Genomic DNA, 12,804 nt, shown 5'->3' on the forward strand with positions numbered 1-12,804 from the left:
TCAGGTCAGCTAGTAAATTATAAAAAATCAAGATTCATAACTATTTCAACATTAATAATGTCTTTTCTATTTTGTTATTACAATATATCTAAATAAGAAAAGAAAAAAGCAAGTTTATTTTAATTTATATATTTTTAAATTATCTAAGTTATTAAGTTATTTTGTGGACTTTGAGATCCGCGTAATCAATGGTTAAATATTAAATTAACTATATTAATCAATGACTAAATACATTTGTATATATAATATATATATTTTATAAAATGTTATTTTACAATATTATTTAATATAAAATAAATATTTCTACTAAAATTTCAAAAATTACAAATAAATTCAACTGGCTCACGGGCCCTTAAAATAGCCGGGCCCCTATACTCAAGGTCCATTAGCCCCCCTCCTCTTGAGGGGCGCTCTGTATTTATAAATGCTATTCATTTAACTCCAACGTTTTTAATGAGTTACTATATCATTATAGAAGTATAGATACTAAGTAACGTATGTCTTAATGTATATGTACAATTATTATATTAATAATAAAAAAAGGTGTGACCTCACTTTGTAAATTATTTTCTACAGCCCGAACTGTTAACATAATAAAATAATTATAAATTATTTTATATTACATATTTGGTACAATAATAAATTCCAAGTCAAATTTTTCAATTTTTTTATTTTGAAAGTCATGCGGAATGCGTTGGATTTAAAATTATAGTGTTTTTTTCTATATCATGTGTTAAATCATGCGTTAAAATTGATTTGATATCAAATTTTGGAGCTTTTTTTTATACTATGTATTCTCACACTTTCCAAATGAATTCATAAGAGCTACCTATTTGAAAAAAATATCGAAAATATATTAACGAAATTTTGTTTGATTTGCGTTCGAAGTACGTATATTATGATTGAACTTGATATTTAAATTGAAAATTATGATCTTTCTTTTAATGAGTATAGCTTTATTTTCTTGTAATTTAAAACAAATAATCGGTAAAATTTTCCTCCGTTACTTAAATGGTTATAGTTTTAAATATTTAGATTAATGGAAATCTATTTATTTTACTCAAATATTCATAATATTATTTGGTACAAAATATTATAGGTACTGGAATATTTTATAGCTATTAAATTTGAATATATATTTTATGCATATTTATACGATTACTCACGTTCTTTTATACAAAATTGACTTGGAGTCAGTACCATTGCTGTAATAAATTAATAAAATAATATGTTATACTCTTTTTACTTGTTACATTATGAACACAAAAATACAAATACGAGACAAATATAAGTTTAATATATCTGGGAAGAATTCTATAAATTATTTGTATAAATAATTATAAAAATAAATATATTTAAGAATATTAGGTACTTACCTTCAAAGGTGTCAATATTGTTGCCTATGATACTCGTATAGAAAGTAAATATATATGCTGTCGGTAATAATTTAAAGATTAAATATAATATTCTACAAATTACAATCTTAAACAAGTTTTTTCTTTGTCAACAGTGTTCCTACAAATATTTTTTTCTAATTCTATTCGATATTAAAATACGGTTATTGATACAGGGCGATTCTTTTATTAAACAACACTTATTATTTCAAAAAGTATATATTTTCAAATTTGTTGATACATGTTTTTCTACAACTGTATAAAATTTTAATTTTTTTCACTCTCATATTTAATAGTAAAAAAGCTATCAACTTTCTATTTTCAAATACAATTTTATTATTTTATTTTTAAATATTAATAATTACATTAATTAATTAATAAAAGCCATTTTTTTATGAATTTTCACGTTAAAATTTCTAACTTTCGTTAATCCGTCGGTGAGTTATAACTTATAGCTGTTCAAAGTTGGTCAGTCTTAGAAGATTTTTAGGTGTTATATATCTGTACTAATTAGCACCGTCAGAACTGGAATTTTTATTTGTAATATCCTTTAGCTATAATAATAATGAATTCGATATCGTCGACCCCACAGTGTAGCGGAGTCGTGGTGATAATATTTCATATTTGTTCCTACTTGTTACTACCTGCCATAGCTTATTATCAATTTTCATTTAATTATAATTAATTAGACTAATATTACTAATTATTACTACTTACCTACTGACTAGCTATCACACATTTACACTTAATAAACACTTCACAAAACTACCCAACTTTGAGAAGCTATATCTCATTAACGGATAAACGAAAAATGAAATGTTGAATGTGATAATTCATAAAAAAATAGCCTTATTAATTTATGACATTTTAAGTATAGGTTGTCATTTTAAAATCAAAAGTTCATAGTGGTTTACCTAATAAATATAAGGGTGTAAATATGGAAGAGTTCTATAATTCTAGAACAGTATGGATCTTACATTTTGAAAAAAGTCAATACTTTTTGAAATAACGAGTGTTGTTTGATAGAAGAATCACCCTGTATAACGGATACTCGTTATCTACCCATGACAATCTGGCAATTATTTATTAATCTAATATATTTAATCTTGCTTATTATAATAATATTTGGGTATATGATTTTTAAAACTATACTTTTAAAAATTATCCTTATATTATAGATTTTTAAAAATGTTTGTCGAACTCGTTTATCAAAAAAATACTGATAGGTTGTATAATTTAAAATTTTGGTTAACACATATGAAAGATGATCACATCTGTAGCTATTGTAAAAATATATGAAATAACATACTTTTAATATTACTCAGTGGTATTTGTGATGCTCTATATATGCTCTGTTGAAAACATAATTAAACACAATAAACCTGTGATCTGTGATCTTTGCAATGAAATATTAAAATTGGGAAATGTTAAGACATAATTTCAAAAACAAGATAAGAATAGTAAATTACAAATAGCAGATGGTGCATTAGAATCACCTTATTATGTGACTCAATTTTAAAACAACTACCTGAACAAAAAGAGATTTTTTTCTATTGGTTTATTTTTTGTTTAGTGTATTTTGATGATAATGTAAATAATCAATAATAATTAATAAAGAAATTTGCAAGCAATAATTATATGCTTAAAATATTTAGTTTAAATTAGATAAAAGTTATCGTTATTTTTTATTGTTTTGTAATTAAAGTATATTATTACTTGATATACTGAATATTAATATTAATTATTACATTGTTATTATATATAAAATTCAAAATTAATAGATATGTCGAATGTATGCATTTTTTAGAAAACCACAAAAAATGAAGTTTTAAAAAATAAAACCAGAACTATATTTTGTTAATTTTGTTAACATACAAGCCAACCGACTCACAGTTGAATACATTAGATTTAAATCTAATGTAACTAATTAACAAATGTCAGAAATAAATATTTGTTTGACTTGTTGAGAATTCGAAGGTAATGCTGCAAAATATTCAAAATGTATTTTGTTTGGTAAAATAAGGATTTCCTAATATTCAAGTATTTGGTTGTGCAGCTCTTATCTCTCTATTAATCTAAAATGTAGTTACATTGAAAAGGGGCACTTTTCTATACATACATTTGTGCGAGTATTTTAGATTCTGAACGAAGTGATGAATGTATTGATTTTACAATGGTGTGTGTTTTTTTTGTTTTTGTGTCTGTGTACAGGATAACTAGTCGAAATAATGCTCCAATTTCAAAGAATGGGGATGGTTTCCGATGTAAAAGTGAATATCCTTGGTGCATTATAGAGGTAAAAAGTTAACATTTTCCAACAGTTTTCAAAAAAATCGAGAAAAACAAAAAAAAAATGACGGAAAAACGGCAATTTTTACGCAAAACCAGTTTTCGACCAAATTGATTTTTTTTATGGTTGTAATTCAAAAACTAATCACTGAAAATACTTGAAATTTTCACCAAATGTTAATGTCAGTGGTATCCGTATATAGTTAAATTTTCAAAAAATTTTGACTTTTTTTGAGTTATTTATAGACCACTGAAATTTTCGATTTTTTTGAGAAATTTTTTTTAAAGTGTCGATAAAAAATTGTTGGATGACCAAAAAGTTTTGAAAATTTAATACAAGGTTCCTTATGAGTTTTTTTTAATGTAGCTAAAAAAAATTAAAAATCGTTAGTCACAATTTTTTTTTATAAGCGTTTTTAGTTCAAATTTTTACGAAATCTGTCGAAAACGCAAAAATTTGCAAGTAATTTTGAAGTTGAAAAATCATAAAATTTTTTTCTTTTATAACTAAGTTTTGAAAATTTGGTACAAGGTTCTCCATACATTTTTCTTCAAATATCTGTAAAAAAAACTCTACCGGATTCAGACAAAAAATTTTTATGAGTGTTTGAATTTTAAATTTTTATGAAATTGCGTAACGATAACGATTTATCCTCAAACGATTTTAAATATTTGTTATTATTCAAAAAGTATAAGTCGTAGATACTTGAAAATTTTACCTGCAGTTATTAAGATTCGCGTTTTCTTTACGTGATTTAATTTTCAAAATATTTTTTAATATAAGCTGGTTTTTTTAAACCACCTTTTTCACCAACCACTAGAAATTATATCCTAGGCTGACAAATCATCTTCGTTCAGAATCGTTTTTCGTATACAATGATAACTATCATTGGATTCAAATTTAACACTCCTATAATATATAATAATGATCCATACGGCACCTAATGTACAGCAGAGCGGTACTCACTTGCCCGCTTTTGTTAAATTGTATATCCTTCATTAATCTTTTAAACTCGAATAAAACAAATTCAATATTTTTCCGTTATAACCCAATATTTCCAAGTACAATTTGAAATCATCTCGAATATCTTCGGTTTGAAACTCTGGTCTATAAAAATCACTCATAGCTGGAGATCAATTTGAGCCATTCCTATGGCTTGCAAGAAACGAATTACACTTCGTATCTCACAAGCAGTGGAAGATAAAATTGTATTTTATAAGATATCATGGAAAATATTAGAATATTATTGAAAAAAAAAAGTCAATATTTGGCATATTAAAGATTAATGTACTGGTAGCGATATTTAAAAGAAGTGCCTGTATTTATTAAATATACATTTTACATAATATTAAAGAAACACCCGAATTGTGTTTATACTAGCTCTTAATAAGAGATGAGGAGATTTTCTTTTTCGTCTACTATTTCTTCAAAAAAATGTAAACTCTGAAGGTATCTGTTATTGCCTGTTTACTACACTATAATCAGTTTATATAAAGATAATGAAAATAAAGAAAATTTAATTTTGAATATTTTGATTTAGTGTGAATTCTATTTCATCGAATACATTTTTATTTAATTTAATTCAAATTATTATTTTTTATTTATTTTTATAAATACTATAATATTTAGATAGAAATACTGATTGTTATATTTTAGGTTTGAAAAAGTTGTATTGATGAATAAATAGTTTTTGTTTACACGAGAAAGTGTAGTTGCTGTGTGTATTACATGAAAAATTAATTTACAAAACTCACATCTTCATTGTCGTAGTTTTCAAATACTTCGCTCACATGGTCTTTAAATATCTGGTCACCGTTAACTTGTATCCCTAGTATTGCATAATAATGATCCACAAACGTGAGTTATGACACAATTTATGAAAAAATTGTTATATTGTATTTATTATACATAGGTATAATACGATACACACCGTATAATAATAAAGTTACTGGTTAGTAATCATTATAATAATTATATAACATTAAATACATTTAATTATTTAAACATAACCATCTGACATATTTGTGTATGGTGTATACTGTATACCACTTTTAATTACTTACTATATTGCATTGCGACATTGAAATTTGCAAATTGTGTGGCATCTACATAAATATAATGTATTACATTAAACGTTTTTATGTTATACGCAGATTTACGTATTGTTAACTTTTAATATTAATAGGTATAAGATGCAAATATGTTATATTATATGTCATCATACAATAGTTTCATTTATTTTATCTAATTAAATACATAAAAATTGATATAATAACATTTATTGATATCATATACATATACATACACACAAACCCAACTGTTGCCAAATTTGCTGTTAGTTATTTTACAAAAAATAAAGATATAATATTAGTAAAATTATTGAAAATAATGTTTCAAAAAAATATAATTAAATAAAAAAATGACGGAAGTAAGCAAACATTTTTGCTTTACAAACTTTATTCAAATGTATTTTATTAGTCATCAATTGAGCAAGGACTTTTATGCATTCGTACATTTTTTTTAGTTAACTTTTTCGTATGCTTATTAAGTATAGGTACAATACATTTCACAATGTTTGTGATCAAATACTGGAAGTTTTTAGGGCATATTTTTGCATCAATATCATTAAATAAAAATAAGGGTGGTCGAGTGGGTAACACTTTGCTATAGAGTAGGTATCGAGTGCACTTCGACATAGAATAGATCACTATAACGGATGAGTTAAATATAAATACAATGATCGGTATCATTATTCATTGAATATGAAAAAAAATTCCAAGTGGAACTGATTTGTTAACCTAGGAAATATTTTCCACTGAGCAGTGAAAAAGATGGTTTATATTTTAATGACCCGCATATTCCAATAAAATCCAGTAAATCTTGTACAGAAATTGCCAATTTCAATAACTACTAACTAGTGTATGTTTCAAGCTTCTATGACTAGACATTTTTAACTATAACAAAAATCTAAAATTATATGATAGTAAATCGTTCTTTTACAAATTAATTTTGGATTTCGTAAAAATTTAAGCTAGAGATACATTTTTTTTAATTGGCTAACTTTTAACTTCTTTAATAATTATTGTAAGACAAACTCATGGAGAATCTTGTATTAAACTTTCAGTTCTTAGCTTCATATACAATATTTTTTATAAATTTTTAACTACTAAATAATTTGTAAATATTCATAATTTTTATGGATTTTTGTCAATATTTGAATTTTAAACACTTGTACAAAAATTGTGACAAACGATTTTTGATATTTTTTACTAGAATAACAAAAACTTGTATAAATCCATACATTACATTTTAAAGTATTTTTGTCTTCCAAAATTATTTAATTGGCATTTCAAAAAAAAATTCTTAAATGATAGAAAACTTCTGTTATCTATAAATATCTCAAAAAAAAATCATACTATTTTGAAAATTTAACCCTCCATAGATAACCTAATACAAACTATTTCAAGTATTTACAGTGATTCATTTACAATAACAATATAGAAAAATTGATCGTCTCACAAACAGGTTTTTCTTAAAAATTCCCGTTTTTCCTCCCCCCCCCCCGATTTTTTTGAAAACTACTGTAAATTTCTTGATTTTAATCTTTATAATGCATCAAGAATATTGAATTTGCTACCGTAAACCACCCCTCAAGTTTTAAATTGAGGTATTATTTCGACAACTTATCTTGTACATACACAAAAAAATAACACATACACTATTGTAGAATCAATACATTCATCTCTTTCATCCGAATTTATAAATAATTAAAGTTAATTATAATACTTGTGATTCTACTCACTGGTACAAAAGGATTTTCATAATAAATTAACGGTAATTTAAAAGAATAAGTATCTATCTGATTAAAAAAAATATGTTATGCATAATATAGAGTTAAATTTCGGTATGAAATAAATCTTGTGACGATTTTTTAATATCATAAAGACCTACCTAGTACAAAAATTTAAATACTTTTAATAATTTATTGATATAAAGTCCCTTACCATTGCATTCTAAAAAAATATAAAAATAAATTATTTGAGATTTAATATTTAAATATTTAACAATCATTGATTAGGTACTATAATAATGTACTATTCAGTACCTACATGTATATTTTAAGTAATAGTTATGCTATTTTTTTTAAATTAATCATAAATGTATTATTTATATAATTTACTAATATAAAGTGAATTTAAGTCTCTCACCATTTATTTCTAGAAATCAAAAATAAATTCTGCATTAAATTGATCGTTTGATATATTTTTAAATTGTTTGGATATTACATAGGTATATGTATATTGTATATTATTTATTCAAAATTTCAATATTTTGTACAAAATAATATTTGAAAGTATCGTTGAAATATATATAGGTGTACCAAGTTCATACAATAAAATTTCTTTTTCATGGTTACAAATAAATTATAATATTTTTTAACAATTACTTATCGAAATTAAGTTTCTTACCTAGTGTGTAGTCTAGAAAAAAAAATATTTATATTTATTAAGTTTAAAATTCATAAACAAATATTGTAGTTGTTACCTCCTTTGACACAATTGCTGATAAAAAATATCACAGTTAATATTATTGAAACTTTAAATGCAGTCATAGTTATTATTCAGAGAACTACAAAGTGCGAGGATTAGTTTTCTTTTCAAAAAATATACCTAAAATGATTAGATTCTGAATAAGTATTAAGCTATTATTATTAAGCCAGTGCTTTTATATTTTAGTATTTATGCATTATAACAATTAAGTAAACATTTCTGCTGTTTTTGTCATAAACATTTGTTCTAAAATCTATAAATGAAATATATGGACCATATGGTAAGGCAAAATGACCGACTTTAAAAGACTATAAATAAGTATAATATTTGTTTAGGAACAATAATGTGGCGTGGCGAACGCGCATCGATTGTCTCGCTCTTTCTCTTTCTCATATTATAATATTAGCTTATGTGAATTGTGCGAGTGTAAAATGACAATATTAAAATGACTAAAAAATATTTTTCTGTGTTTATATAACACATTTATGGGTACACGAAAAAAATAATAGATTATCTGAAAACATTACATCGAGTTAATTTATCTAGCCGCTATAGAAGCTAGCGGATAACAGTTAAATTGTCTGAAGCTTCAAGGGAATAAGAATAAAACAAAATAATTCTAATTATTATATCTTATTGAAAAAGTCGTTTTATTAATATTTGTGTCTTTTGTAAGACTTCCCTATATTATATAAAAAATAATAATTGTACCCGTTAGTTTTTATGCAAAATTACTGCGTTGATTTCTTACTGAATAAAAAATACTATAATATTACATTTTCAAAAATTAATAAATTAAATTGTCCATGTCATAACCATTAACATCTCCTAAAACTATATTTGTTTTGCTATAAAATTTCAATTTTGACTTATTGTTTTGCAAACGAAATCATTGATTTATTTTGGAATAAAAATACATAAATTGATCGTTTTTAAATAAACATAAATTATTATTTTACATAATATTCTTTAATAGCTTCTATTTTAATATGACGTCAAACTAATTTAATTGGGATAAACGAACTGCACTTGGGTTAAGAGTAGATAATGATAGAACTAAATTTGTTAAAAATGGGGTTTTAATAAAAATTTCCGAAACACTTTTATACCTAATTTGGTATTAAAAGTTATTTTAATTATATTTTATAGTTTTCTTTTGTTCGGTATGTTGATGCTCAAATGGTATGCACGATAATTTGGTGAAGATAATCAGATAATGTACGAATCATAATGTGAGATTTAAATTTTAAAAATTTTATTAGTTTTATTTATGGATATTATGGCGTATTTAGTACTTTATTAGTAATATATTATTAGTACCTGAATCAGTACATCATTATAATGTACCTAAAAGATGTTATGAGCACCCAAGTGAAATTTGACTACATTAAGTGCAACTCAAGCATATACAGTTAAACAGTTGTATCGATATTTTAAGCAATTAAGAAATTGTTGAACAAACGCATTATTTTAAAACGAGCTAATTCTTTTTACAATTATCGTCGTGTTCGTGAAAGTTTTGACTGTTTTTTTGAGCTGCTTGAAATAGCAAATTTTTGAAAATTATTTCTGAACATGATTTTGATAGTCTGTATAATATAACAACACCATGTAATCCAAAATTTGCTCAACCACTTTTCAAAGGCGATGACAAATGTTTTTTAAAATCCATAATTAATCCTATCCGTATTTTTAAACTATTTTGAGTGATGGTTGCGTGTGTGATATGTCGCCGTTTATATCCAGGCGATGAAGTTTTCCATAGAATATAAACAAGATAATTATGATTAGGTAATTCTTTTGAAAATTTTTAAATTGAAACAAAATGTGTACACAAAATCATCATATTAATTCCGAAATACTATTGTAGTATTTAATAATGGTAATAAATTGTGTCATTTAAAGGCATTTGAAGTTTATGATTAATATTATATTACCATTGTAATTTTATCACCTTGTGTCTGTTATAATTTTAAAAATTGGTATTATATAAGGTTGTATCGTTATTCTATAGTACCAGTAGTGCTTACCAATATATATTTGTACAATATCTATTGTATAATCGATCATGCATCTATTTATACTACGTATTAAAAAAAACATATTAAATTATGGTGATCCTGTCTATATCTTATCTGATATCCAATTTTTTATTTCTGTCATAACATTTTAAAGACAATTTTTTTTTATCATAACATTTTACAATACACCTACTCGTAATATGGTAACTGGTTACCTCGATAGAATTTCGCAAATGCGTTACTACGGAGGTGAACTCATATAAGTCTGCAGCTATACCATGGGTGATAACAGTGGTGACCTGCACGGTAGTTTATACACGAGTATAATATGTGTCGCAGTCTTGACGGCTACCGGCGACTCAGCCGCTGCTATTCAAAAGCCTAAAAGAGCTTTGTCATTACTCATTGGACCATCGCAAAATTACACTGATAACTGGTACTGTGTACGTTTATACTTATCGTTCCATCAGTCATGATTGCATCCGGTCGCCACCCATATCGCATATCCGCAACACACCCGGAAACTGCTAGGACACACTGCAGCGCTGGTGGTAAAATTATGTTCGGACTTATTTTCACGCTATTGCCATCGCCACCGCTGCAGTGTGTGGGCATCTATTCCGACCTAAGTTATCCCGTTCATTATACAGTCTCATCTGCTGTGTCAACAAGTCACCGTACCAGTGTACCACTGTCGTCTGTAGCGTCAGCATTATCTAAGGTGATACTATTGTATTTGGTTCCACTCAGTAGTTGCGGATCTGCATCCGTACACGAATTGTATATTACGTTTTTGTGTAATGCGACATTGTACATCACCTTCCCCCCTTTTTTCACTGGCGATGATATTTTTCATCGCATCATTTAATATTTATAATTCTCAACTATATTACGAATCAATGTGTGTAACGTTGTGTCATGTAAACACGTCATCGTTTGTTTCTGATCGTTGCGTGCAGAGGCGCAAACTAATTCAAATTATGGGAGGGGGAGGGGAAATATAAGTATTCAATACCCATCTATTAAAAAAAAAATTCACTGTGCTCATTTATACATAAATAATAATACAATGTATCAAATAAAAATAGAAAATATAATTTACATCGTGAGATAACAGTATGAAGGGGGGCAGTTGCCCCCCTGCTACCCTAGATTTGCGCCACTGGTCGCGTGTTTGCGTAATACATAAATTAACGATGCGAGGTTAACTACAAATAAAATTTGTCATAATTTGACTCTAACGGGGACCACCGCCATTACAGTGATGAGTGTAATGAACGAATTAACAAATTAATGATGTTTTTCAGGGATGGATCATGGATATTTTGATAGGGGGGGGGGCACACATATAAATTATATAATGATTCTTTAATCATAATTAATAATACATAGGTAGGTACTCTTATTTTTAAACAAAATTGGAATTTGGTAATATATTTAATATAATGTTGATTCCATTATATCACACACCAAAATAATAATTTATACATATAGGCAAGTTATAATACATAATATAATATGTAGTCATTAATAAGTAGAAATATTTTTATAGATTCTCATACTTTAATGCCTCATAGGTCAAATTGAAGTCTGTAACTCATTTTATCAGTTTAAATGTTAATAGTGATTATACAAGTAGGTAGTATTATTCTTATTTACTATATTTTTCATTTATATGATACTCGTAGTAACATAAAAAAAAATGTTGATAGAAAATTGACAGGGGGTACGTGTCCCTGTGCCCCTTCCCTGAATCCGCCACTGATGCTTTTATTCGTTTTATTATTTTTATTTTTGTTGATTTCGTATCACGCATAGTCATATACATCTACATCTTTGTACTTACAAATTTCTCTTTATATATATACAAAGATATAGGTATCTATATCTAATAGTAATAATAATAATAGACTTTATATCAGTCTTTCATCGTAATTTGATTACGAAATTAAAATATATAATCAGGTAAATTTATATTTTATCTAAACCATGAAATATGTAATATATTTTACTCAAAAACATAAATTATTAATGAAAAATGAAATTTTGTTTAAAGTAAATAATAAACTTCTTTCATTTTTATTTCTAGTTCATTGTTACTTATCTTACTACGTGGGTGAAATGTAAATTGATATAGTTAATCGTTGTCAGTTAATATTTTTAGAATATAAATGTAATACTTGTACTTTACTTTAAAAAATAAAAACAATCATAAATTATTGTATAGAAACATATATGTAGGCAAGTTGTACTTATGAATGTCGGTTGAAAAAATTATTGGCGTCTTAACGAAAAACATAATTCGTATTTGTACCGCAATTATTGAATAAGTATTATTTATCAATTATTAGTAAATAATCCATCTACGAGTTTTAAACGTTGATATAAGTTCTTCGTATTTTTCATTTGCATGTATACACAATATATACAGAGTTATTGATATAAAGTCCCTTACCAATGTATTCTAAAAAAAAATAATTTTATATTTTATATTTTAAACTGACGAGTCAAGTACTATACAAAAAAATTGTAACAGTAGTATACCTGCA

General features: G+C 25.6%; 1 protein-coding gene across 1 annotated transcript; it reads right to left on the reverse strand.

Moving 5' to 3' along the window:
• Positions 1 to 650: 650 nt before the first annotated feature.
• On the reverse strand, positions 651 to 7,822 carry LOC126549058 (uncharacterized). The gene is made up of 8 exons (XM_050197436.1): positions 7,689 to 7,822; positions 5,990 to 6,016; positions 5,748 to 5,789; positions 5,439 to 5,512; positions 2,704 to 2,746; positions 1,377 to 1,433; positions 1,167 to 1,205; positions 651 to 829 (listed from the first exon to the last, which is right to left on the reverse strand). The coding sequence occupies exons 1-8, from the start codon at positions 7,753 to 7,755 to the stop codon at positions 798 to 800; spliced, it is 381 nt and encodes a 126-aa protein (XP_050053393.1). The 5' UTR covers positions 7,756 to 7,822; the 3' UTR covers positions 651 to 797.
• Positions 7,823 to 12,804: the final 4,982 nt, after the last annotated feature.

This window comes from Aphis gossypii, chromosome 1 (genome assembly GCF_020184175.1).
Source record: "Aphis gossypii isolate Hap1 chromosome 1, ASM2018417v2, whole genome shotgun sequence".
In the NCBI taxonomy this organism is placed as follows: Eukaryota; Metazoa; Arthropoda; class Insecta; order Hemiptera; family Aphididae; genus Aphis; species Aphis gossypii.

Coding starts and splice junctions, on each gene's coding strand:
- LOC126549058 (XM_050197436.1), bottom strand. CDS start 7,755: ATGATTGTTAAATATTTAAATATTAAATCTCAAATAATTTATTTTTAT. Junction 5,513..5,747: donor CAATGTCGCAATGCAATATA/GTAAGTAATTAA, acceptor ATGCAATACTAG/GGATACAAGTTAACGGTGAC. Junction 1,206..1,376: donor CAATATTGACACCTTTGAAG/GTAAGTACCTAA, acceptor AATTTATTACAG/CAATGGTACTGACTCCAAGT.